General features: G+C 41.0%; 2 protein-coding genes across 3 annotated transcripts in view; one reads left to right on the top strand and one right to left on the bottom strand.

The window, feature by feature from the left end:
• The window catches only part of slc44a5b (solute carrier family 44 member 5b), a gene marked incomplete at its 3' end in the record, with an annotated part of 37,872 nt that extends 30,840 nt beyond the window's left edge, over positions 1 to 7,032 (top strand). Inside the window, exons 18-22 of one of the 2 annotated variants that reach the window (XM_080537733.1) lie at positions 353 to 426; positions 609 to 679; positions 1,071 to 1,159; positions 2,722 to 2,806; positions 5,468 to 7,032. In XM_080537733.1, coding sequence (XP_080393859.1) covers positions 353 to 426; positions 609 to 679; positions 1,071 to 1,159; positions 2,722 to 2,806; positions 5,468 to 5,592 — 444 coding nt within the window. Of the gene's footprint in view, positions 1 to 352; positions 427 to 608; positions 680 to 1,070; positions 1,160 to 2,721; positions 2,807 to 3,588; positions 3,705 to 5,467 lie in introns of those variants that run through there. The other variant, XM_080537734.1, reaches the window with a different exon arrangement.
• A 1,172-nt stretch (positions 7,033 to 8,204) lies between these two features.
• Positions 8,205 to 12,096, bottom strand: LOC308154662 (LIM/homeobox protein Lhx8; the record flags this gene model as incomplete). Its single annotated transcript, XM_080527838.1, has 8 exons — positions 8,205 to 8,284; positions 8,831 to 9,035; positions 9,286 to 9,381; positions 9,907 to 10,010; positions 10,797 to 11,017; positions 11,339 to 11,460; positions 11,657 to 11,803; positions 12,025 to 12,096. The coding sequence occupies 8 exons, from the start codon at positions 12,094 to 12,096 to the stop codon at positions 8,205 to 8,207; spliced, it is 1,047 nt and encodes a 348-aa protein (XP_080383964.1).
• Positions 12,097 to 27,387: the final 15,291 nt, after the last annotated feature.

Below are 27,387 nucleotides of genomic sequence, written 5' to 3'. Positions count from 1 at the left end.
TATATACATATATAATATCTACTGTATGTGCCAGACTGCATCGATAATCAGTTTCAATGTATTCATCCTACTGTTCACCTTATTATTTAGGATAATACATTTCATAACATCCAAGTATTGTTTCATACGCAAGCTTTATAAATGAGGCCCCAGGGCTGTCTTAAAAATAGATACTAAAGAGACTAACCTGCATAAGTAACGGTAAAATATAATAAATTCAGTTTTCAAGCATTCAAACAGTTTTGAACCCATTTGAACCCATTTTGTTATCATCTGGTCATGTGATTTCTCATACACACAGTTAGGGTCACTCTTAAATAACAGTAGCAACTCTCTGAATGTCTAACCCCAGATAGCAATATATGGGAAGAACTTCTGCACCTCGGCCAAGGATGCTTTCTTCCTTCTGATGAGGAACGTAGTGAGGTAAGGCCAAGCCAAGCTATGTCGCCCATACTGCCTATAGTGTCTGCCTGCCTGTCTATCTATAGGTCTGTCTGTCTGTCTGTCTGTCTGTGTTTATCTTGAATATCTGTCATCGGATTACTCACTGTCCTTTTTTAGTCTTCTGGGATTCTCCTCTACTCTGTGCGTCTCCCTCTCTTCAGGGTGGCAGTGCTGGACAAGGTGACCGATTTTCTGCTCTTCTTGGGAAAAGTGCTTATATCAGGGAGTGTCGGTGAGTCCCCTTTTCCCACACACATCTGTAGTATCGTGATGTTAGAATTATAAGGTTCTATCTCCATTTTTGGTCAAATTTTAGTTTTTTACATAATCTGATCCATTAGGTGTTTATTAATGCCTGTGTGGTGTTATTTTATTTTAGATTATGACATTTTTGAGTTAGTAATTAATAAAATACAAAGGTTCCATCTCACAAAACATAATGGAATGTACAAACTTTGACGCTCAATATCTCTGAACTACCCTAAACGGAGATAGAACCTTATAATTCTAAGCTCACGGTATGTCGAACTATGAAATGACGTAGAGGATGGATAGGACAATGTAAACAGAAAACATGCTATGTTAGTGCGTACCGCTGTTATTTATGGTGCTCTGTCTTTCAGGTGTGCTTGCATTTTTCTTCTTCACCCGTAAAATCCCAGTAATTCAAGAGGAGGTGCCATCACTAAATTACTACTGGGTGCCCCTTCTGGTAAGAATTATAAATGCGCCATACCTACATTCAAAGATTGAGTAAGAAACGTCTGTTATTTATTTAGAGCAGGGGTGTCAAATTCTAACTTACTGAGGGCCAGGCTGAGGTTTGTGAATAAAATCAGGGGCCAGACATTTAGTACAATGATTTTATTTTTTATCAAAGAAATATAAGTAGGCTAGTAACTGTATTAAATAAAGGAATATTGCATAGCAAAACTCATTAATGAAGCAAAATAGTATTTGTGCTGAACAATGTTTTGTATAAAATAACAATTCACAATTAAACAAATACATTTGCATTACAATACTTTGGTCTTTAGCAAAACAACAAATATGGTAGTGTGTTTCAGAAAAACTGTTTGATAAAGATCAATGCAACAAGTCATATCACAAATTGCATTGGTTTCTTTGGAAACTTGAATACAACAATGGGGCTTATAATGCCAAGTCAAAGCCAAATAGGCATTGTGCTGCTTGCTTTTTACTACAACTCTTACTAGACACTCTGTACCTTTTCTTAGAAATGATCTTGTCTATTTTAGGCTTAATGTCCTTGGCTACTTTCAAAACCGAGACCAGATGCTGGTCTGCGAGGCGGGATCTGTGGGATGCCTTGTTCAGTTTCGTTACATAGAACATCTGTTCGCACGAGTAGGTTCTTCCAAACATAGACATGATGCGTGCAGTGTGAAGTCGAAGCTGTGGCATTTAATCGAGGAGCAGAGGTGCAAACCCAAGCAGCCCCAACTGACTGGTACTGGGTCTTCAAAGCACAGTTACATTGCAATTCAATGAGTTCCAACTGCAAGTGCTCAGTTGCAGTGTCAACATAAATTGCGAATGGATTTACGAACAGATCAACGGTTGAATTTCTGTGATTCAAAATCGACAAATCTCTCGCTGAATTTCCGCTTTGAGTGTGTTCAGTTTGTCAGCATACACTTTGGTCGGAAATGGGATGGCGACTGTGTCACTGACTACCTGGCAAGTAGGAACGTGAGACAAGTTGCCTTGGCACATCTGACCCTCCCATAGACGCAGTTTAATTTGAAACATTTCGAGTCTCAAATTTCAGTGATCAGCTGCTTTCGATCCTGGAGTTTTTTCAGGGCATTGAGGTGCTCCGTTACGTCACACATGAACGCCAAGCCGCTCAGCCGCTTTTCATCCTCAAGCTCGGGGATGAACTTTTGTCATTTATTTTCGCAACACTTTCCCCCCGACTCAACCAGCGCACCTTTGTGTGGTATGGCACAGAGCTTTCTTCCTCTAAAAGTGCCCTGAAATGCCGGTGAATCAAGCTGTTTGTATGGTAGCCTAGGTAGTCTATTTGGCCTTTATTCATTTTCTGATGAAAGCGTGAGAGTGGAGCACTGTAGCGCCTCCTGTGTTTCAATGTTGTATTGTCACAGAAGTAAATTTAAACACTAGCGCATGGGCCACATTAAATTGTTTATCCGAATTTATTGGCAAGCCAGATTTAAAAGTCGTCGAGGGCCATGTCTGATATTGACATATGTGATTTAGAGTGTTCACTGACTCATTTCTCTTTGGCAGACGGTGATATTTGGGTCCTACCTGATTGCACATGGCTTCTTTAACGTCTATGCGATGTGTGTGGACACCCTATTCCTCTGTTTCTGTAAGTATGAACAAAGATTTATTCAAAATTCAACCCACTGCTGGACAAGAGGGGGTTTGATGTGATACATTGTGAGAACACTAAAGAGAGACGTCCATGTTTGTGTGTTTGGACATCATGTACATATAGCCACTGTGTGTGTGTGTTGGGTGTGTTATCCTGTGTGGGTCTGTGTGTGTGTGTGTGTGTGTGTGTGTGTGTGTGTGTGTGTGTGTGTGTGTGTGTTATCCTGTGTGTGTGTGTGTGTGTGTGTGTGTGTGTGTGCGTGTGTTTGTGTGTTTGTGAGTTTGTTTGTTTCCTTCCAACAATGATAACCAGGAACTTTTCCCATGTTGGTTTAGGTTACTGTGCACTGAGAGACCACACACACACAAGGCTAGGTTATTGCAGAGATAAGGAAGGTTCACTGATTTATCTGGCACAAGACATAGGAAAGCCTCTTGCAGGGCTTGAGTTTCTTTTTCATATGTTCAATTTTCAATTCACAAGAATTGGAATGAAATAGAGCCAATACTCTATGCTTGTTCCTCTGTCAAATCTTGCCTTGGCTGTAAACTAATCACTGAATCGTTTGACTAAGCACTGGTTGTTTTTTGACTGATTTGAACCAAAATTCTCTTTCCCCTCATTGATTTTCCTGCTTGACTTTCTTAATCATATACCTCTGCTAACTCCACTCCTCTTCTCTCTCTCTGTCTCTTTATTCCCTTTTGCACTGTGTGCTCTCCTCTCCTCCTTGCTGGCACTACCTCCTCTCTTCCTGGGTGGGGCCTGGTACCCAGGTGAAGATCTGGAGAGGAATGACGGCTCCTCCTCCAAGCCTTACTACATGTCCCCTAGCCTGCACAGGATCCTACGCAGGGGAGAGCAGGGGGCAAAGCTGTACACTGGCTCCTGAGGCCACACCACTCACTCACTGAAGGACTGACACACTCATTACTTGAGCGTGTGTGTGTGTGTGTGTGTGTGTGTGTGTGTGTGTGTGTGTGTGTGTGTGTGTGTGTCTGTGTGTCTGTGTGTGTGTGTGTGTGTGTGTGTGTGTGTGTGTGTGTGTGTGTGTGTGTGTGTGTGTGTGTGTGTGTGTGTGTGTGTATGTGTGTGTGTGTGTGTGTGTGTGTGTGTGTGTGTATGTGTGTGGTCTGGAGTGCTCTAGAGAAAGTTATGGCTGGACTCCTGTATCTCTGGAGGTGACCTGAGTGGACAGGACTAGACAGGAGATTGAGTGACATTAGTTCCCCTGAAGAGGATGGGTGTTGGGTTTAGAAAGGGGCTCTACTCACTTCCTCTCTTGTGCCACTGCCTCCTCCTCCTCCTCCTCCTCCACCACTACTACTACTACTGATACTTGCCTTTTCTCTGTTGTGCATCTGTCTCCTTCCTTTCTCTCTTGACACTGCTGGTCTCTGCCTTACCAAGAGAGTGCTGCAGTACAGTGAATGTGTCGGGATAGGTGTGAAACGGGCATTGTAGCCCAACACAAGGATGCATACACACACTCACACCGCAAGAGGAGATCTCTGTTTTTCTTCGGATGCAATTGAGGGACTTTGGCAGACTGGATGAACATTATGAAGTTGAGGGTTTTGGGAGTGATACAAGGGCGCCCTCTTGTGGACACTGGTGTCTTTGTTCGGTGGTTTCATGTACTGTAAGAATATATTTATAAGCACTCTCATGTGTGGATAAGAACTCTGAGATGGCTTTTTCTGTCTAGCATGATTATTTTATTGGCTACTGTATGTATGCTTGCCATTGGCTAAATAGGCCCTGTCGATACCATATTTGGCCATCATGTGTACACTGCTATAAACACTGTTACAGACTCAAATGGTGTCATAGACACAAGAACACTGCTCCAAACGAATGTGCAATGCTACAGATATAAGAAAACTGTTTCACACATTTAATCGACTCAAGTTACACACCCATGTAGGATGTCTTTATTTTACACATCAACATACTGTAAGATATAATGACAGAGGTGTACCAGAGATCAAGACTTTTCTGAGCACATTTTATGCTTTTTTGCTAAGAATGAGATTTTAATAGAGCCTGAGACCTTTCAGGAATTCTGAATGCAGTCGCTAGTAAATGTGCCTAGATCTAAATGGAGAAATATACTTTTTGTTCTGTGGTTTTCTGATCTTAACACTGAGAACCTTTCAGTTACTGTTTATAAAAAGGATGTCAAAGCCATTTTTGGTAATTTTCTATTGTTGAATGGTACAGACGTATTGCTGTTTTTAATTCTAGGTAACACACACCTGTCCTAAGGTTATTTAATGTTTTTGTACAGGAGAAATCTTTTGTATCAATGAAAATATGAAATACCCTTTTTTTAAATAAATTTGACTGCTTTAAATATAGCACATTTTCTAGGTGATTTGATCTTACTTCACCTACTTGCTTTGACAATATCAAACCTTAGTGTCGCTTGGTAGACTATGTCCATCCCGATGAAGGTACTGTATGTGAAGATGTTAGTGGAGATTTACATGGTAAATGCTAAGTGGGAGTGCTTACCCAAATGTAACAGTTAAGGTAAGGGTTAAGGTTAGGGCAAGGGTTAGGCCGGGTAAGGTCACCCCAAAGGATCCCACATAGCATCTACTGATTTCCATGATGTAGAGTAGGTTTGTAACCCGTTCTTCCTGTCCCCAGTGGTGGACCTGGAGGTAAACAACGGCTCTGCTTCCAGACCCTTCTACATGAGCAGCTCCTTGAGGAACATCCTCAACAAGAAGAATAGCATCAGGAAGAAAGACAAGAGGAAGAGGAAGAGATAGAGGGGCAGAGAAGAAAGGGAAGGGTAGAAGACGACTGAAGAATGGAGAAGACACCCACAGAGGAAGATCATACTGATCACAGCCGTGGTCCAGATTGTCCCTAATAATGTCATACGTTTGTGCCAAACAGTACAGAGACTCTGGCAGCTCCTTAGTTGTACAGTCATACCAGTATTATTATGTGGTTGTGTTCAACTCATGCATTGAAAACTAAAGTATTGGTTTTGCCTTGTATGTACAGCAGGACTTATTTGACCAGAGTGACGTTTTGTTTTTGTTTTTTTTTGCTCAAGACTGGCTCTCATCCTATGATGAGATTAGGCCACAAGGTGGCGACAAAGAAACCTTTGTGAATTGTTCCACAGTGTTTGACTGGACTGTGGATTGAGTTCCTCCTTTTATTTCTCATATTGAGAAACGTATTTGCCATACAGTGTCCATTACAGTAATATCTTTTTAATGTTTTCAACTGTACAGTAAGTAGGCTGTGTAATAGTAGTGTAATTAAAGTGATTCACTCATTAAGTGCCTTAAACACTCTTACTCAGAATTGCCATACAGAATGTAAAAGTATTAATTGAGTGATGCAGAGTCAAGTAAACGTTTACAATTGTGTATATTGTGTAAGCCAAAGCGATAATTAATGGGAAGCGATCCGTTTCTTTTCATATGGTACTTGTAAATTCCAAAGGTAATGGACTAAGGTGAAAGGTAAAGCAGAGCGGTACTTTTCAGAACCGTTGCTCATTTGGGAACCATACTGTAGATGGATCCCAAGCATGTGCCGTGACCTACCTAAACTCTTTTATGCTTATTGTGAAACTCCACGACCAAAACAATGTTTCTAGCCAAAGCTCAGTGTTATAGTAGTGGGTACTATCTTGAATAGTATCTGTGTTTTGAACTGTGTGAGTTGTGTCTTCACCCTGTCTGTAGACCAAATGTCCCTATAGGATAATAAAGACTGACCTGACTTGACTTGATTTGACCAGTGGGTCAGTCACTTTCATGAGAGACATTCTCAATCAAACATGATTCATCTTTAGCTCTTGTGTGCCATTGGAGTTTCAGTCTTTGTCCCATCCCTTTGTAGGGGCAGATAATGTGCCCTCACTGTGCCCCACAGTGACATCATCACTGCCAGCCGTAGGCATAATAGAAGAACATGTTTTTACAAGCAAGTCAATCGTTATTATCATTTAGCATGGGCAAAACAACTGTAGCATGGACATGTAGCATAGGAAGTATATAAATATTGTGTGTACAGTATGTTTTTTACAGCTCCATAAAAATGTTTTCCCTTGTATCGTCATCAAATTAAATGAATAGCTGAAATTAATTTCAGTGGTCTCACTATGCATATTCTATTTTATGAATAATATCATAAAATAATGTAAGTAGGGTCTCTTTCTCAGTAATTTTTATCACCATGTGGTACAGTATGATACAGTTCCTTTGCATCAGATAAGATCAGATAAGAGTGAAGTAAATCAGTGTTTTTCTTCAATCTTTCCCTCCCTCACTGGCAACTGAATTCTTTTGGTTTACCACAGTCAACAAGTAGACACAAGTAAAACCTCTCTGTTGGTTTAGATTGTGTGCCTGAGTTCTGTCTTCCACCTCTCAAGGGTAGAGCATGGCTAATAGTTGGATATTCATACTTAAATGTCTATGGCCAATGGCCAATGACATACAGTATAATATATCCTTTCCAATATCATTGAGTCATTTCCCTATAAAGACATTTGCATAAAAATGGTCATGTTTTGCTTTATGAGTCTTCATCAGTGAGAATGTATGCACAGGTATGCACATTATTTCATGACCTTTGCAATGTTGTCATGTTTTAATAAAAGGATGCTCCTCAACCATTCTCACCTTGCAAGAGTTTGTCAGTGTACCCTCACTCACCCATGTAAATACAATGTACACTAATGTTATGTCACTGAAAACATAACAACATGTTGAGTCACTTTCTCAAATTCTCAAATAGTTTTCTAAAATTAGACATTTATTTTTCCAAACATTACATTTCAATGACATACAATGAATAAATTAAACAACAATAATTCAAACACTTGTACAAATTATTCACAAGTTAGGTTAAATTGTACATGTATCAGCATGGAACTGTGGCACTTACAGACACAAAAGCCATTTCTCAATTGTTAAGAAAACGACTGCTTGCGTCCTCTCCTATGTCCTCCACCCGAGTTGTCCTTCTAAAGCATTGGAGGAGACTATCTAAGAGGAGGAACCTAGACCTTCTCCTCCAATGCATTTTAAGTAACACAGAGGAGAGGACGTGAGGAGTTCTGTTCCTAACAATTGAGAAAAGCCTAGAGAAACACAGAAATCCACAATGTCACATCCTCTCTATCTATTAGCGTACACATCATTCTTCACTTTATCATAGATACTCTTACCTACTCTATCTTTAGGTTTGTATACAGTACCATGGTCACGCATGATAGTCATCCATAGAATGTTACAATGAACAGAGGGGTATAATGCATGTGCTAAGAAATCGAGAGGAGGGTCATCTTTGCCTTTTATCTAGCGACTAATTAGCCATTTCTTTGTGTGTGTGTGTGTGTGTGTGTGTGTGTGGCTCAGGCGTGGGACACAGGCAAGGAGGTCATAGCGTGTGGTGGTAGCAGGGGTTGGAACATCATAGACGGAGGTGAATGCACTGTGAAGGGAGACACAATGAGAACTCATTCAGAACTACACAGGTAGACTAAAGACTATAACAGGGGAGGCTGGTGGAGGTAGAAATCAGAGAACGGGCTCAGTGTAATCTATGGAATGGAGTCAGGAATGGTATCAAACATGTGTGTTCCGTTCCATGCATTATAATGAGCCTGTACTCAGACTTCTACCTCCACCAGCCTCCCTGGACTATAACACTACACAATAATACAACATTTAAAAAATTATTACAGCACTTTGGGCTGCACTGTTTGCAGGAAAAGTGCTATACAAATAAAAGTTATTAATATTAATATTATAAATCAACACCCCCAAATCAAACACATCAATAAAAAGGCATGTGTAAACTCCATCTGACAGGCATCCAACAGACTGCCCTGGAAATTAAAACAATGAATATGGAGAAACCTATAACATGGCCCAACAGAACACATTTGTTTTGAAAAAAAAGCTCACTTTTATGACATTCATTCCTACTTAATTATCGTGAATGGCAACCTCATTTGGAGCCCAATGCTCTGCTTACCGTCTAACAAGGAGTGTAGTGCCGAGAGCATGGAGCCCTCCGGGCCACCGTAGGCTGTGTACTGCAGCTCCTCTGGGGTGCAGGGGGTGGGCTGGGAGAGGCAGTCGGGGGGCTGCAGGGAGGACAGGGAGGACAGGGCAGTGACCGACAAGTGGCTGGGGCTCACATGCTTCTTATGGCGTGCTCTGCAGTTCTGGAACCAAACCTGCAATTTAGAGGGAACATGTTTATACCACAAAAGTGGAAACACTGGTTTGATAAAGGCTGTTTGTGTCTGAGAACGAACAGAGGTTGATAATAATACCAAGGTGCTGTTGTTGTTTTTCCCCAAAACATCAAATCACTTATCAGGATTCAGACTTAAGCAGCAACAATTCTCTACATCATGCATTGTGATACTGTCTGTCATATCCTGAGTGTGAAACATGCATCAACCCAAACTCCATGACTCTGACCTGTATGACTCTCCTACTCAGACCTGTCTGTTCAGCCAGCTTCTGCAGCGTCTGGGCGTCTGGGTTATTGTCCTGGGCAAACTGGGCCTGCATCACCTGGGGGATGGGCAGTTATGGGCACAGAGGTCAATCATGTGAAGTCATCTGATATATTCCTGACTCTGTCTATTTCTCTTTTCTGGGGGTCAGTAAGACATGATTGATATCCAGGGTCATATGGGGGAATCTTCTCCAGAGGCAGAACTGCAATGTGAAATGTTATGAAGTCAAAACAAACCTTGATAGTAACAAACCCAGTAGGCTAGTTTATAGATAAATACGGTAGCTAGTTTATAGAATCAAGGACCCCAATTGAAATAAGCCAGTGGCTTTCTTGGGTTTTTATCCTGTTAGTTGACCTTGTATGTAATATGTACTGTCATGTACCTACTTCTGCAAATCTTCTAATAAAGTTTTCAATCAATCAATCAATAGATAACATTATGCTGATAACCTTGTAAAATGTCAATGAAGTACCAACCCTTCAGTTTCTCTCTGAATTATCGATTTTTGTTTTGAAAAACGATATATTTTGAAAAATATTTCGAAAACCATGCGTTGGTCAATAACAATGGTGCTCACCTGTAATTGGTCTGCAGTAAAGCTGGTGCGCGCTCTCTTCGATGGCTTGGGCTGATTGACCTCCTGCTCGGTTGGCATCGCCCCCTCCACATTAAGACCATTTCCTGAAACAAGATTGGTCTTCATATATTGCATTGAATCTATTTTAACAGCATTGAGCATGTGCTTACATGCAGCGCATAGCTCTGTCATGGTCAGTACAGTGGTCCAACAAGAAGAAAGGATAACCATTGTGTTCACAAAAATAACTTGAATGAATGAATGAATGAATGAATGAATGAATGAATGGTCTTTATTGTCATTGATATAGTACAGGTACCATACAACGAAATTTGGGAGGGGGGGCTCCCCTGGTGCTAGGAAAAAAACTAAAAACAAGAAGGGAAAAGAGCTGGTTTACATAAATAAAGGCTATGTACACTATCCACTATACTATACTATACAAATAAAACACTGTGCTGTACTCTATGCTATGCTATACCTATTCTAACATTTACTATTCTCTGAACCTTATGTACCCGAGGGTTGTCATATTGCACATAGTGTTATTGCACATTCATTTAAAGTGTCGCAGTTTGCAGGTTTGAAATGTTCACAGTTGTGTTTCAGTATTGCACTTGATTACAATCTAGTAGCTGCCATCAAATTGTCTAGATTGGTTCATGGAGTTACAGATGATAGATAATGTAAATTGTCAAAAAATTAAAACGACTGTCTCATTAATTAAATAACATAGTTTCCATTATGTTTCCGTGTGTCATGATTGTAAATCAATTAGTATGTGTTTGGGGAAGAAATGCTTTATTTCGTCATCAACTCTATTTGAATTGCCCATCTTTTAGCAGAGGTTGTGTCAGTAAAAATCCGTCATCCGTCCATCCGTTGCTCACCTTTCTCCACAGCGCGTTTCAGGTTGTCCAGCATGCAGTCGTAATGCACACGGCACAGCACCTTGTCCTCTACCAACGCGAACTCTTCCCCCGTGGACAGCTGCCGCTTACAGGAGAAACAGGCGAAGCATGCCAGGTGATACACGTTGCCCTTCGCCCGGCGAACCCAGTCCGTGGAATGGATATTACGCCCGCAGCACGCGCACCACGTGCCGTATCTTCTATAATAACATAAAAGTATTGTAAAAGTCAGGTATGCAATTCAGTCGTTGGTTTCTTTATTTATATGATGTAAAACTTTAAAAAATGTAAAACTACAAGATATTAAATATTTGAAATGACATAATAGGCTATACATAATAAGAACACATGTTATTAATATTATTAATAAAAGCAATAATAATACTTACAATGTAATTTCTATTGGTATGCCATGTATAACTATTATATAAAAAACGCATATCATGATGACATTATTTCTAGACTATTTATTTTCCATTTGATTTGATTATGCATGGAAACTCAAGCCCAAATGCAACTACCTAAAGTAGTCCAATTTGCAGAAGACCTCTTTTTCTTTGATGTAACAACTGGTATGACTGCCAAGCGAGGTCTGGCACACGCTACAGGAGAGACAACGCACATGCCAGCACAAGTCGTTAACCTAAATGAAAAGACATACGATAATAGAATTACATGTGATAAGTATTTGGAGATTAGTTGTCCACAAGACAAGGGTAAATAGGTTTATAGGCCGATTTAAAATCGAATAACTGCAACGATAGCCCGAAGTCTCATGCATTCAGACACAATAGACTGCCTCAATTTTTCACACTTTCTTTCATGAAACCGCATCATACCTTTAGCAAGTATTTATCCACAATTTCCTCACTGCAGCTGGCACACACAGTTCTACCCTGTAGGGGTGCAGATGCCATCGCCTGCAGCGGGCAGGGGGACGATCCGCGGGAACACGAATCCTCATCCAATACATCCACAGGTGTTCTCTGAATGGAATATACGATATGGTCAGAAATTACTTGGGTCACGCGTAAAAAACGATAAGTAAATTCTGGAAATGCGCACATAGCATTTTCCCATGATATAGTCTTACAAATAATTTTAAAGTTGATAACAATGTTGGTAGTCGCACAGAACATGCCTTTAGCTGGTTGTATCGATAGCTTTCAATCGTCTACCTCCGTTTGATATAATTCTAACATTTTACCGTTCGAATTGATCTCCTGCCCTCTCTGCATGTGCCCATAACGTCCGCGTCCCCTTTGCGATCTTCATACATGACGAGGGCTGTGAGGACCAGGGGTTCCGTTTGGGAGACTCAACTTAACCATCACCCTTTAACCTCCCTGCTACACCCCATAAATATCATCCTCTTCACCTTTCACCATGACAACCCCAACGATTATCCAAATGACATTTAAAAACGAAGGATAGTCATTACTTAGAAAAACAGGCAGCACTTGAGGTAATAGTTATCCAATGTGCATTATGTTCTTGAGATCTGCATTTGTGATTCACAACTGCTAAGCACAATGGCTTAGCCCCCAACATATCAATTTCGCATGTCAATCAAAAGCAGCGCAGGGTCTACAAGGAAAGGGAATTGATTTATTTAATAACGGCAATTAAAAGACTAAGTTTGTCTTAAACGTCTGCCCGGGGCAACCAAAAGGTGAAGAGTTCTCATTAACTACTTGAGTTTTAATTGCTGAATATTTAGGAAGGGGGTAATTTATCTTCGACATTTCTTGAAATTGTGAAAACACAGAACTCACTGCTTGGTCATAATTTTGAGGGTATGTAAGCTATAATTTGGAACGTTTGTTTGGATCCATTTTTACTGGCTCTATATTTCAACTTCTGCTGCAATCGTGTTGCACTTTTCAAATGACTCAGGTGCTTTGCATTATGTTCTGGTGAAAGTATGGAACAATAATAATAACCTCTGCGGCAACATTTTCATTTTGAAGTCGGCCTATGATTTTAGTAAAGAGTAAGTAGTTCACTTACCCCATTGCTAGACATCAACATGGATCCATTTTCATTCTTATCAACAACATCGCAACATTCCACTTTTGGTTCACCTTTCCAGTGCATTTTAAAACCAATAAGCGAATGCGCCCGAATGAAAGAGCACGAGAATTTTAAATGGGAAATATCTTATTCAAGAAAGGTTGAGTCTTCTTTTGTCTTCCTCAACTCAAAGATTCTTCTGGCAGCATATCCCATACAGGCTTCTGCAGTTTGTTTTCTCGAGGGCGGAAGATAGAGTAATTCATATTTTCGTGGTTTGGCCGCGCCTCCCTGTCAAATATTCACCATCTTTTAAGGCCTAGAGGCGTGGGGAAAAGTCAGGACGCCAAACAATGTGATTAAATCGCCCATAGAGTTCTTACATTTGATGGAGCCTGGTATTGTCCAGTAGCCTATAGTGTAAGCCAGAGTTACGGCATTTCTTTTATCTAAACATGTCACTTTTTCGTTGGTTTAAAAAAAATCAAAACGATTTAATTGCATTCAATGGCCTGCTTAAAACGTTTATGCCTCTGTACCTACATATTATATTTGAAATAAATATTTCCATTGTTTACGTGCAGAAATGTAAAATGTTCATAGGCCTACATCATTAACAACACCTTTAGCTGACGCTGAAATGATGTATCAACATCATTTTGATTACAATACAACGTTTTATGTTTTTCATATTTAGAGCAAAAAACTATCAGTCGATTTTAGAGTGATTTTACACAAAACTCGCTGGTACTGTCGAAAGGTTTTCCACAGAAATAATAACAGTGTTTTTTTTTCTTATTAATTGTTGCAATTCCTATAAGTGCATCAAGTCAAATGCCATTTTGCCTACACTAAAGCCTTACACCCACCACGGTGTTAAGAAATCAACCATTGATCAATTGGCCCATATAATGTTGATTCTCCAAATCAGATTCTCTATTTTCCATCAACAACACAAAGGCTCTCTATACCCAGGGGTGCACATAACTTTTTGGGGCCAGTGCTCAGAGGAGCACCTAGGGATGCTGCTTGGTGCTCCCCGAGCTCACGAGTCACGACCCGTCCCACAGGATGGATAAAAAAGGGATACATGGATAACTTATATTAGCAAAACGACATTTATTCAAAAATAAGATGAACGAACAAATGATTGTGTGCAAAACAAAAGAAACAAATGAAAAATCAAATGACTGCTCTTTAAGCATGAAAGTCTGTCAGACTCCTTTAAACACAATGAAATCAACTGACATCTCTTTAAGCACTAACTGAATGTCTGTTCTTTAAATACAATGAAATCAACTGATATCTCTTTAAGCACTGCTCTGTTCTGTAAACACTGAAATCAACTTTCAACAAAAAGTTACAGCCTAAGCATTTACTTATGCTACAAGCTTAATCATCATCATCACTGCTCTCTTGACTGTTGTTAATACTGTCCTCAATTTCAACCATGGTAGAGGATGTTGTAGGCTATCACTTTAAATAGCTCATTATTTTGATTGTGCAACAAAGTCTTTTTTTTTTTCTTCTAATATAATTCCCAACCATATTCCCTGGGTCAGGGGTCGAGGTGCGATAATGAAGCTGTAAAACAAACGTCTGAACGTTTGAAAGCTTCAGAGAAAAGAAACGTGAAGTGCCTTGGTGTTGTTTTTCCTTTTAGCGACGAGTCGTTCGGGACTGAATTTTCACGTGTCGGCGTGATAACCATGCGATGCGCGATACGCGGAATGAAAGTACAAGTTACGATACTTTCCGAATGTTTTCGTGAGGGGAGTCGCCGTGGTCGTCGTCGGTGGGTACATTGTGGTCATGAAAGGATATGGTATTGGTATTAACGGGCAGTCAGCAGTTAGCAGTAGGAGTTTTGAGGAAGTCAATTCCTCTCCCAGCGCTTCCAGCTGTTGGTGCGCAAGAGCGCGTTCATGCCGCTGATCCTCCGCGCAACATGCATTTTGGCGACGCATGCGCACTGGCGCACCAGTTATGTGCACCCCTGTCTATACCTAAAAGCATTTGTTTAAACTTCCGTGAAACTCATTATCATGTTGTGCCATGACCTTGTCTTTTGAATGATGTTGCAAGCCCAAGCCTGAGTTTAGAAAATTACAAAACGATGTTTCAGGTTGAATCATGCATTGCTTAGTGGTAACAATTATCTTTCATCAGGTGGTTAATAGTTGGTGAGTTACCTAAATGGTTCGGCGTTTGAGTGGTCCAGTGGAATTTTAATGATTTCGAATAATTCATTTGACAATTGTTTTCTTACATTCTACATGCATAGATTAATTAGACGTACATAAAGCCACATCCTCCGAAAATGGAAATTCATTTTAATAAATGTTATTCCCTTATGTGTTATTCCAGTATGTGGTAGATAGCGAAACTATAACCATATCATAAATAGCTACCATATGCTGTGTAGCTCCAGAAAGATAATAAATCATCAGCCATTCAGTATGTCTGAAATCTTGAAGCTAAATCAGCATGTAAGTCATGAAAATAGTATTCTCAATTTATAATGCATGAGCTATGATAGGGGTTATTTAAGCTGCCTAAATGACTATCGCCCTGTTGCTCTCACTTCCGAAGTGAGCAAATGCTGCGAGAAGCCGGTCAACGAGCTGGTCTGTGACTATAGCTATCACCCGAACTGGACCCCCACCAATGTGCCTATCAGCAAAACAGATTGCCACTGCTCTCCACACCGCCCTCACCCAGAGGAACTCCTATGTGAGGATGCTGTTCGTAGACTGCAGTTCAGCATTCAACACCATTGTCCCCTCCAGGCTTGACACCAAGCTCAGACACCTAGGCCTTAACCCTGGCCTATGCGACTGGATCTTGGACTTCCTGTCGGACCGACGCCAGGTAGTGAGAATGGGCTCTAATACCTCCGCCCCTCTAACCCTTAAAACAGGTGCCCCCCAGGTGCCCCTCCACCTTAGTGATTAAATTCACTGATGACACAAAGGTGATCAGCCTGATCCCCGACAATGACGAGCCTACAGGAGAGAGGTCGACCGCCTGGCTCAGTACAGCCAGGAGAACAACCTCTCTCTCAACACTGACAAGACCAAGGAGCTGGTGGTGGACTTCAGGAGGAATGGTCGGGAACAGGACCCCATCACCATCAACAGGGTCAGCCGTAGAGAGGGTCAGCAGTTTTATGTTCCTTGGCGTCCATATCTCTGATGACCTCACCTGGGACATGCATACCAAACAGGTGGTGAAAAAGGCACAGCAGCGCCTCTTTCCCTTCAGGCGGTTGAAGAAGTTTGGCATGGGGTCGAAGACCCTGCGGGCCTTCTACAGAGGCACAACCGAGAGTATACTGACTGGGTGCATTACTGCCCGGCATGGCACTGCCCTCAACCGCAAAGCGCTACAGAGGCTGGTGCGGACAGCCGAGTGCATCACTGAATGTAAGCTTCCCTCCATCCAGGATATATAATATATCACATTGTCATATTATGACAAACGGTGTGTCAGCAAAGCCCGGAGGATCATCAAAGATCCCAGCCACCCCAACCACAGCCTGTTCGAACCGAGAGGCGAGGCCTCTTCCGGAGACTCCAAAATTCAGAGGCTAACCAACAGCTACTTCCCCCAGGCAATCAGGCTCATGAACAAGCCCACTGTAGACAATTGACTATCTTCCCCAAGCACACCCCATATATGGTCTATGGTCTATGGAAACCTTAAGCTCATAGCCACTTTACTACTTCTATTATCACTAGTGGCACCACTAGTGTATCCTGTACTATTGTCACCTTTATCTTGTATTATGCTTGAATTAGTATTGCCTTATGTCTTGTGCTGCTATGCAATGTCAGGAACCGAAGCCTAATCATTTTACTCTCTTTCACTCGTGTAATGTGACATAACAATAAACTTGAAACTTGAAGAAAAAAAAGGGTTTAGCATTCTTTTTAGAACCCTTTTTGGTTCCATGTGGACCCTTTTGGATTCCATTTAGAACTCACTGTGGAAAAGGTTCAGCATGGAACCCAAGAGGGACAAATGAAATACCTGTTTTCTTTTTTTTTTTAAGTTATTTTTTCCAGAGTGGGGCAGTCCCACTCATATTTTTTCTTTATTGTGATAGAGACAGTAGAGATATGACAGGAAGGATGGGTGAGAGAGAGAGAAGGGATGACATGCAGGATATGTCCGCGGCCGGGAAATACCTGTTTTTAAAGCATTTTAAGAGTGTATATTGACATTCTGTTTTTCCTTCAGTTCAAATATGTTGGATTGATTAATCTGTGTTAACAAGAAAAACAGTGGGAACATACACTCAACACTAAACACTTTAGTAAGAACACTGTAATACTTTGCAGCCTCAATTCTTCATGGTATTAATTCCACAAGATGTTGTGGAAATTTTCTTTTTTAACGTTTTACCTTTCTTAATAATCAGTGAGAACATCTGTAAAACATTGATTGGTTTAAATAGTAGACATCTGCAATAGCGTACTCTCTGTTCACCAACCTTTGACTATAGGATACTTCATAGTGAAACATAAAAACAAGTGCAACAAATGCATGTTCTCTCTTATCATTTTAGATTATTCTTACCTAGAATACCATTGTCATGTTCGAGAAACAACGGAGCACACACACACACACACGTGCACACACACACACACACACACAAACACACACACTGTATATACATAGTCTGCATAAAGGTTCCTGCTTCCATAGCTGGCTTGGAGGTTTCAGCCCAGATGGAAGGGGATAGCAGACCTGCACTGGCATGAGAACCCTCCGTATCATTCCATCTGAGAGTTCCGCTGCACTGGGGAATAAAGGGCCTAGCGTGCCTTCATCGCGATGTGTCCTGTTCCACCCTCTGGAGATGAATGGACTTTTATCAGATGACTCATCTCAAGCATTGCAAACTGTAGCACACTTTTGATGTTGGCTTACAGTGTGGCATGTGAGGCAACCACCAAGAACTCAAACCGAACCCATATTATGATGAGAGGCCAGGTTCAAATTACACATGGACACTTGGGGGTTCCATATGGCAATAGGCTTCTAACAATAGAATTAACTCAGATGTCCAAAATAAGTCAAATCATCATGAGCTGTTTTATAATAAACAATGTATAAAAATCAATCCTTAAAACATCAACACCAATACATTGTGATATGGTTATATATTGATTTTGATGTGTTGCCAAGTGATGTGTTTGTGTTGTTTTTTGTTCAATAAAAACGTATTTAAAAAAAACAAAAAAACATCAACACCTTCACACATTTCTGATGAATTTGCTTCCCTTGCTTCCTGAATCAGTTATCTTTAGGATTTGTCTATGATGTGTTACATGTAAGCCTATCAGACACACTGTTTTCTCTTTGAATGTTGCAGGTATTCACATGGATGAGTGAATTCCCAAATGCCAAATGTATCGCGTGATGCCGACCAGACAAAAACATCAGAGATATGGAAAGGGGAGAGAAATGCCTCCTCTATCAGCATGCTTCAAACAGGTATTTCTGCTTTTGTGCATCACATCTGATCGCTCACTTGCCATGCTTGTTTTTGAGCTGTGGAGACTGAAGTGATGTGAGCTCTCTGATTAAACCTTCTAATTAGCCTCAAAGCAGTGTGTGTGTGTGTGTCTTCTGTTCAACATGGTTCAACATCTCACTCCTATTTCTCCCTCAGAGGGCCAATCATCATTAGGCCTACAAGTCCTGATTAAGGCAACACAGTGAAACAGTTACAGTATACTGGGGTTCAACATTTTGCTGAACATCATATTGTCATCTTGTGTTTCTCTGTCTGTAAGGCTGTAAGGAGCATTTGGAGTGGACAGTACTGTTGATCCATGCAGCCAAATGAGAACATAGAGTAAGACTTGGGATAATCCTAATAAGGGATTGGGCGTTGGTGCAAATTTGCTCAAATGTTATACTTCCACATAAATTCAACCATTGCTTTCTTTGGGGCTGCAACTACTCATTTGTTTCATTGAAATGAGTCCAAATTGGGGTGGTTTACAATTGACACAACGAGTTTGACATGACCTTTTCTCCTTGCTGTCAATGGGCCCTCGTTGAGGCTGAAGGGGGGCTGGTGGTGGTGGCTGGGGGCCGACGAGGGATTCAGTGAAAATCATTGAGGTGAAAATGGCAAGAGTGTAAGAGGTCCCTGATTGCATCGGGACAGCATGTGAGGGGATGCAACGTGCTGGGCCCAATCAGAGCGACAACATGGGGAAAAAGTGCCCTTATCAGAGAGTAATAGCTGCACTTGACAATCACACAAGCACAAAACTGCTCTATTTAACACTGATTGCAAAGGCTGCTGCCCCCCCATCCCAAAACCGCATGACTCCTCTAGGCCCCACCAGCCGCCCCCCCCCTGCCCCCTTCTCCCCCCCGACCCTCCAGCTTAGCACCATGCCACTCTCGTAAAAGGAATTTATAATCACCCCACGTCTATTTGGACGCTAATTGTTATTGTAAGACTTGTATTAGGCATTTATTGCCGGGAAAACGTTTCCTTTGATTAGTGTGTTTAATATGGGCATTGAAGGCATTCAATATACTGTACCTCTCGATTCCTTCAGCTTGACAAGAGGGGAATGTTAAACATGTATCTGTCTGTCTGTCTGTCTGTCTGTCTGTCTGTCTGTCACTTATTCTACTCTTAAATTCCAAAATGCAATGTCTTTGTTTGCATCACACCGACAATGTTTTTATTTATTTATTTATTTAATTTATTTATTTATTGCCCAGGGACAGTACACATTAATAAACCAGTTGGTAAATGAGTCAGTGTTATTCAAATGGCTACTTTTCAACTATTGTCCCTGTGGCCAGATGTCAGCTGTTAAAAAATAAAAATAAACATTGTGTACAAGCAAATTTATCAAAGCAGTATAGCAATAGGCTCTCATTAACTAACTAGGCCTAATAGACGTTATATAAAATATTATTTTCAGAAAACAAATACTAAAGGCATACATCACAACAATGAACTACATCTAAGTCTAAGAGATACAGGGCATATGCAGAAGGAACAAGTATTAAACAGTACCAGGATTTACATGGAACATTGAGAATAACATTGTAATTAGTGCTCACAGAACTGATTAGCAATAAACCAGTCTTTAAGATGGTTGAAAAGGGACATCAGTCTATTTGTCATGCATCTGTAAGAGAGAGGGGGAAAAGCCGTTACATGACTAATGTGCATTATGGGTGAAATTATGTTATACATGAAGACAACCTGCGTCTTTGTTCATGCATTTAAATACCTGTTTGTGCAGTCCCTTGCACTTTTCCCTCCGATGCTCATCATCACGGAGGTCTGTGTGGAAAAAAAAATACAAATCATGTACAAACATTTCAACCCTTTGAAGTTTAAATATTTTGCCATCTCCATTGAACTCATGTTCAGGTGTATTATACATTGAACTCATTTTCGTGTATATTACATTTTTGTGGGTTTAAATTTGTCTGTAATTTTTTTGCGCGGTAAATGCAGCCGTAAACTTTTATTTTAAATTATCACCATGCTTTCTCGGAAATGTACCTTCTTCATCTTCTCCTCCTGCTCTGTGAATTCTGTTTCCGTCTCCAGCTGTCGCAGTGAAAATGTTTGCCCTGGCTCTCTCCTCCTCACCTCGTCCAAAATTTCGAGGAGTAGGCCCACAACTGTCCTCTGGAATGCTGATGTAAATCACAATGTAATAAGTTAAATAAAGTGAAAACATTCCGTGCTTAAGCAAACCGCAAAGATCTCACAACTATAACCATTTCTGACTGAGGCAATGGAAGGAGCTTCTTCTTTTGTATTTTCACATACTGAACAGGACTGAAGTCAAATAACATGAAATGTTACTAGCTTCAATTGGAATTCTTACTTTTTTTTGAGAGTGGGTATTTGTCTTTAGGTCCTGTTGAGATAGAGAGCATACGAACAAGTTTGCTAAATCAGTTTGGAGCAGAAGAAAAAAATCACAAACATGCAGATAATCGTGAGATGCATTTGAATACATACGTTTAGGGGGAGTCAGGCTTTTCTGGGGTGTACCTGAAACAAGCAAGTATATTTTCTTGAGAGATTGATTGAGATTGAGATTGAGATTGAGATTGAGATTGAGATAACGTTTATTGCCACTATGCATTACACATATAGGAATTTGCTCTTAAAACTCTGAAGGGTCACTTTTGGCTTCAACTGGTGCAACTGAAACATAGAATCATTAGTATTCAACTTCAATGGGTTGCTTTTGACTTCATCTGTGTCAAAACAACAACAACAACAACAACAACAACAACAACAACAACAACAACATGTAGGACATGGTGTGACAACGTGATTTGAACACGAACCTCTAGGAGTCCTGGTCTGTGCTGGTGAAGAAATGAGGGCCCTGGACCTTGATATTTGACTCAGCCTTCTATGTGTCAAGCCTGAAACATAGAATCATTTGTATTCAACTTCAATGGGTTGCTTTTGACTTCATCTGTGTCAAAACAACAACAACAACAACAACAACAACAACAACAACAACATGATTTGAACACGAACCTCTAGGAGTCCTGGTCTGTGCTGGTGGAGAGTCAGAGAGGGCCACTATTGAAATGAGAATTAAACATGTTAGTGATACAGGTCACTAATACAGACCTGTAAGCTTCTTACTATCAAAAGGAAGTACCATTGGAGCTCTGTGCCCTCTGTGGAGTCAGGCGTTTCTTGGACAAGCCTGAAACATAGAATGATTTGTATTCAACTGTTAAGGGTCGCTCTAGACCTCATCTGTGTCAAAACATCAACAATAACTAAGACATGCTGTGACAACGTGATTTGAACACGAACCTCTAGGAGTCCTGGTCTGTGCTGGTGAAGAAATGAGGGCCCTGGACCTTGATATTTGACTCAGCCTTCTATGGGACAAGCCTGAAACATAGAATCATTTCTATTCAACTCCAAGGGGTTGCTATTGACTTCATCCGTGTAAACTTAAGAATAAGTCGGACATGTGCTGTGACAACTGTTGACAATGTGATTTGAAAACGAACCTTTAGTATTTCTTGCTTGTGCTGTTAAATGTTTATGTTTCATCAGCACAAAAGAAAAGTAATAATCCTCAAGCTTTGTCACCAAAATATATATTCATTCATTCATTCATTCATTCATGCATTCATTTGGGGGGCATTGTTTGAGCATTTGCTTCACAGAGGCCTTCTGCAACCCTGCAACAAATATACTGATATGAACAATAACTACACATGAACAATCAATTTGTAGCAAGACAGACATAGAATAGAAAGTTAACATTTATAAGTATAGAATAGAGCGCCAACTAGATTTTACCTGACGTGACTTTTTTGAATTTTGGCGGTGGGGCAGGGAAGACAACACCTGTAATGACAAAGACGTGTCAATACCTATGCTAATGCTACTGAACATTTGCAGGTCTTGCAGAAATGAATAAAGGTATGGATTACTCGTACATTTCTTGGCTGGTGGAGAGATGGATGAATCCCCAGAAGACATATCTAGGCATAAATGGATGAAAAAGTTTGGTGTTAAGTTTGTTCAATTGTTGTAATAACAAAATAGACAAGCTATAAAAATTAAAACATACCTTGCACATAATCATCATAGTTTCGTTTTTTAGGGATGCGCTGAGAATGGCGCGCCATGGTAGCCTGAAAATATTAATGAATATTATTAAATATTGAATGAAACTTAATTTCATATACAATTTTGGCTATGTTATGAAAATAAGTGCATTTAAAATTAAGCATATTTACCAAGAGAAATAGTCACTCTATTCCGTGCAGCAGTGGGAATATGGCTAACCCCTGTAAGTGTGGAAGGCAGGCCGCCTTGCGCCGCAGGTCTCCTTTAGTAATTACTTTTTGCTGAGCTTCATTCCTCGTGGTCCGCTCCACATAGGCAATGTTAAGCAGCATGGAGTTGCATGGACGCTCAAAGACATTACTAGCGTCATTGAAGTTGACAACATCAGCCACCATTGTGCCATCACTCCTCTTCTCCTGGACAAACGCGATCCCTTTGTCGATTATAAAACATCCGTCTCTCATGTTGGTGGACACAAAGCATGTCTTGCAAGTCTGTCTTTTTGGTTTGACCAACTCTTTTTCCGCAATTCTTTTTGCGACTTGTACCGCTGGGTTGTGGCTACTTCTCACCATTTTCTTGATTGAGTGCAGATGGTTTTCGAAGGGAAAGCTTGAGATGTCATTGAGAGAGCACTGGAACTTCTCAACATCATCACTCAAGTGCTGAAGACTGTGGATGTTGTACACGGGAAAGGTTTCCCCATAGAAATTCACAGCATTGTCTACAAAGTGCTTTAGCACATCCCTGGCATAGTCCAAATAGGCTTTTCTCTGTTCAGTGTCAGACTGCAGGAGAATTGAGATACCAACTGTGAGACACATCAGGTGGTCATAGTGGGCATCGGGCAGTATGCCTTGAAGCACAATTGGCCCAGTGTAGAGAAGGAACTGACAAAGTTCCGTAGCTTTCCATCTATCCAACTCGTCCAGAGACCTGGGTTGCCTTGCAAATTCAGAAGGCATTGCTCCTCTGAGTGCCTTTAGCCGGTCTGATATTTCTTTTCTCAATCTTGGTGCAAGTTTACATTCCTCAGGACCCTTCAGCAAGTACGTGAGAATCCTCTTAACACTCCCAAGGCAAACTAGGTGCATGTAATCAAGTACAAACTGGCTTACACAACCAACACCAGCAGCAATGAGGGGCGACGCCTTCTTCTGGTGGACTGTGTACTGAACCTGGTTGAATTTGTCATCCGTTCTTTTTACATGTTCACCTCCTGTTGTGTAAGCCATCCTGCCCTCAACCATGTTGGACGCAGCCTCGCATCGTTCGCAGCCCTGGTAAGCATTATGGCCTTTAATGCACAGAAAGGCTCTTGCTGGAGCGTCGCAGATAAATGAATGATGAATGAATGGTCTTTATTGTCATTGCTATAGTACAGGTACCAAACAACGAAATTTGGAAGGGGTGGCTCCCCTGGTGCTAGGAAAGAAAAGAAACTAAAAAAACAAGAAGGGTTTACATAAATAAAGGCTATGTACACTATCCACTATACTATACTGTACAGATAAAACGACTAGGGTTGTCATATTGCACATAGTGTTATTGCACATTGATTTAAAGTGTCGCAGTTTGCAGGCTTGAAATGTACACATTTGTGCCTCAGCACTACACCTGATTTTTCAATCCAGCAGCTGCCATAAAGGCATTGAATATGATTTTAAATGTTGTTCCCAGATAAGAAATGCCATGTTCCTGAATGCTTTTCATTTCCTGTATCATGTCGTCCAAATAGTCATCCACCGAGTTGGGTTTTGTATTCCCACAATAGAGGGCAACAAGAAAAGGCTCTACATCCTTTAATTTTCCCAAAATAGGCCAGAACTGGGTTTGAGAGGACCTGTACAAGGGAAGGCCGTCTACGTTGATATCAACTACTACCGGTCCAGTTGGGTTAGTGCACTGCGTTAGATGCCTGATGATGCCACTTTCAAGCCCAAAATACATATATGTTCCCCCACACTTAACTTGGCTCTCAATATAACGTGGAGTTGCAAGCAGTGTACGAGCATCTCTAGGCAGATTCAGGCCATGTATATTGAGGACGCGGAGCAGCTCATTCAAACTCCTCTGTGTTTGCTGTGTGCCGGTGGCCCAAGCTGCAAGGTCCTGTCTTAAATTGGACTCTTCAGCCTCTGGTGCAGCAGTCTCATCTTCCGGTGCAGCAACTTCATCCTCTGGTGCAGAGTCTAATTCTAAGAGCTCTCCATCTGAGCCACTGGAGTTTGGATTTTCCCCAAAGTCCTCATGCTCCTCTGTTTCGTCATTACTCTCATAGTTAGAGCTTTGCTGAGTCAAGTTAGACACGTCCTCTTGCATGTCCCCCTCCTCACGTGTGTCCCCCCCCCTCCTCCTGCTGTGGCACATTCTCTTCAGATGGCTCTTCATCACTGCTTGATGGTACGGCAGCATCCAATCTAGCCCTTTTTTGTTTCCAGTCTTTTGTGTAGTTGGAAGCCATGTTTATTTGTGGTGTGTAAGTAACATACAACTCACCAAATAGTGTGAAGTACTGGTCTCAGCCACCAGCTGAGAAACTGGAAAAGAAACCAGAAGTTCGTAAGTTCTCTAATTACACAATACACAGGACCATTAGAACTGCACATGAGCAGTATTGCAGTTTGATATTGATGATTGAAATGGAGACTATTTACAAAGGATGAGTCGGGTCATAAATTCATACAGAAAAATTCCAGTTAAATCAATAACTAGGGGTGTAACGGATCACCAAACTCACGGATCGGATCGTGTCACGGATTTAGAGTCACGGATCGGATCATTTTCGGATCAACACAAAACATTTTATCTTTTTATAAAAACTACTTTTTCCTTGAACATCACTGCTGCAATCTGGTTGCCAAGTGAAACCTAACTTTACCTAAATAATAAAGTGAAATCCTTTAAACATGGTATAAAAAATAAAAAAGTAAATAAAGCAAAGCAGCCTCAAGTTTATAACTTCATATTCATTCATTCAAAAAGATGATGTCCACATTGTCTGGGGAGAGGGTAGATCTATTTGCAGTCACTATGTCTCCTGCTGTGGAGAATAATCTCTCGCTAGGAACTGAAGTAGCAGGCACAGCCAGGTAGCGTGGCTCAAGCACGTTGACCATATTTTGAAACCCTCTGTTCTCCACAACGGAGTATGGCCTCATGTCTGTCGCGATAAACTTCCCAATGGAATTTGTAATGGCTTTAGCACGGTTTGAGTCTGCAGGAATGGGTTGTTTAAATGACATTTGGAGAAGTTGTTGTTGAGCTACCTTTTTCTTGCTCCCCGGTCAACACACCAGGGTGATGTCGAGTCAGTGAGTACGTCACAGATTTTTTTTTTCTCTCACAGGGCTCAGGGTATCAGGTTGCACACAGCTTCATGGCAACTCTACGTCGTGATTTACAAGAGACATTAACTAATATTAAGTAATGTTATTACTTAATTTAATTTAATTTGTAATTTTTTAATTTTGCCATTTAGCAGACGCTTTTATCCAAAGCGACTTACAATTACGAATTACAGGGACATTCCCCCTGGAGTAACTGAGGGCTAAATGCCTTACCCAAGGGCACACTAGTAGTGGTGTGGCTTCAGGCGGGATTTGAACTCACAACCTTCCGATACCAAGTCCAACTCACTATCCACTAGACCACCACTACCCCTACTACCACTACCCCTACTTGATTACATTTTGCTATTGTTCCGCAGGTACACATGCGTTCCGAACTGTGGAGGGTGGATTATCCGTGATCCGTTACACCCCTATCAATAACCCTTAAAATCAATAACTTAAAATTAAAAAAACACTGAAATTAAATGCCCACAATGAATCTCACAACCACAAATGTTACACATACCATTGTAAAATATATATGTATTTATAAATAAATGAATAAATTCTCATATCAACATCCACTTTCATCAAATAAAAAGTTCGTTTGGGATGAGATCGCCTGTCTGATCTGCTCTCCTGTCACTCAATTTGCAAGTGCAACAGTGGCTCTCAGTCAGTAGAAAACAATGGTGCCATTTCACTGACAAGAGTAAAGAGAAGGAGAAATGGCTCAAGTTTACAGGTTACCTCAATGTTTAGGTACCTATTAGCATTGGGTTTAAATCCGAAATTGTAGGCTACCTAATAGGCGCACTTTCACTTGCGTTCATTGCAAATCGGCAGCAGATAGCCAGCACTATTTGCCTGCAGTTTAGACAAACCAAGGCCATGGCCAGTAACGTTAGCTAGCTCCACGCGGTCAATGGCGAATGGCGATTCCTCGAGTAGCCCTAACTTAAGCGTCCAATTCACCCAAAGCTGGTTAAACTCATACTAGCAATGACATTACGTTCTTTTCTGCAGTGTTTAACAAACAATCAAGTAACGTTATCTAAAACTCTAAAAACGTATCTAAAAAAATCTAGATAACGTTAACGTAGCTTTGTGTCGTAGGTTAGCACTTGCTAACCGCTTAGCTAGTTTCATTTACGTTCTTCGACAGCATGGTTTGTTCACAACAACGTATTTTTGTACTCACCCGCAAATACCCCTTCAAATACCCAGTTAATGAATTTGTACAAACCTTCGTGGTGAAAGGACCGGGTTTTCGACTTGCTTCACTGACAATTGGATGTTTTCGCTGGGAAACGTCTCACTTGGTGTATCGCATGCAGGCTTCGAAACTCTCTGGACCACGGCAGAGAGAGAGAGAGAGACCGGACCACGTGATTAACTCGGTTCCCAAGTTGCCTTTGGGTCCAGGATGTAACGTTAAGTTACTGTAAGAGTTAGCTGTTAGTTATTGTACACTGGTACACTGTTATTTAAGGTCGACGTGACCTGTTATTGATTTGTGTTTGCTGCCGTTTGGTCTAGTTGTTTTGACCTGTTATAGCCTACTGAATAAACGCCGGAGTCATGGCAAGAAGGGCTAGCTGTGTCGATT

Source organism: Nansenia antarctica, assembly GCF_963989245.1.
Source record: "Nansenia antarctica genome assembly, chromosome: 1".
Lineage (NCBI taxonomy): Eukaryota > Metazoa > Chordata > Actinopteri > Argentiniformes > Microstomatidae > Nansenia > Nansenia antarctica.
The sequence above is the reverse complement of the archived record's forward strand: the minus strand, read 5'-3'. Positions and strand labels throughout refer to the sequence as shown.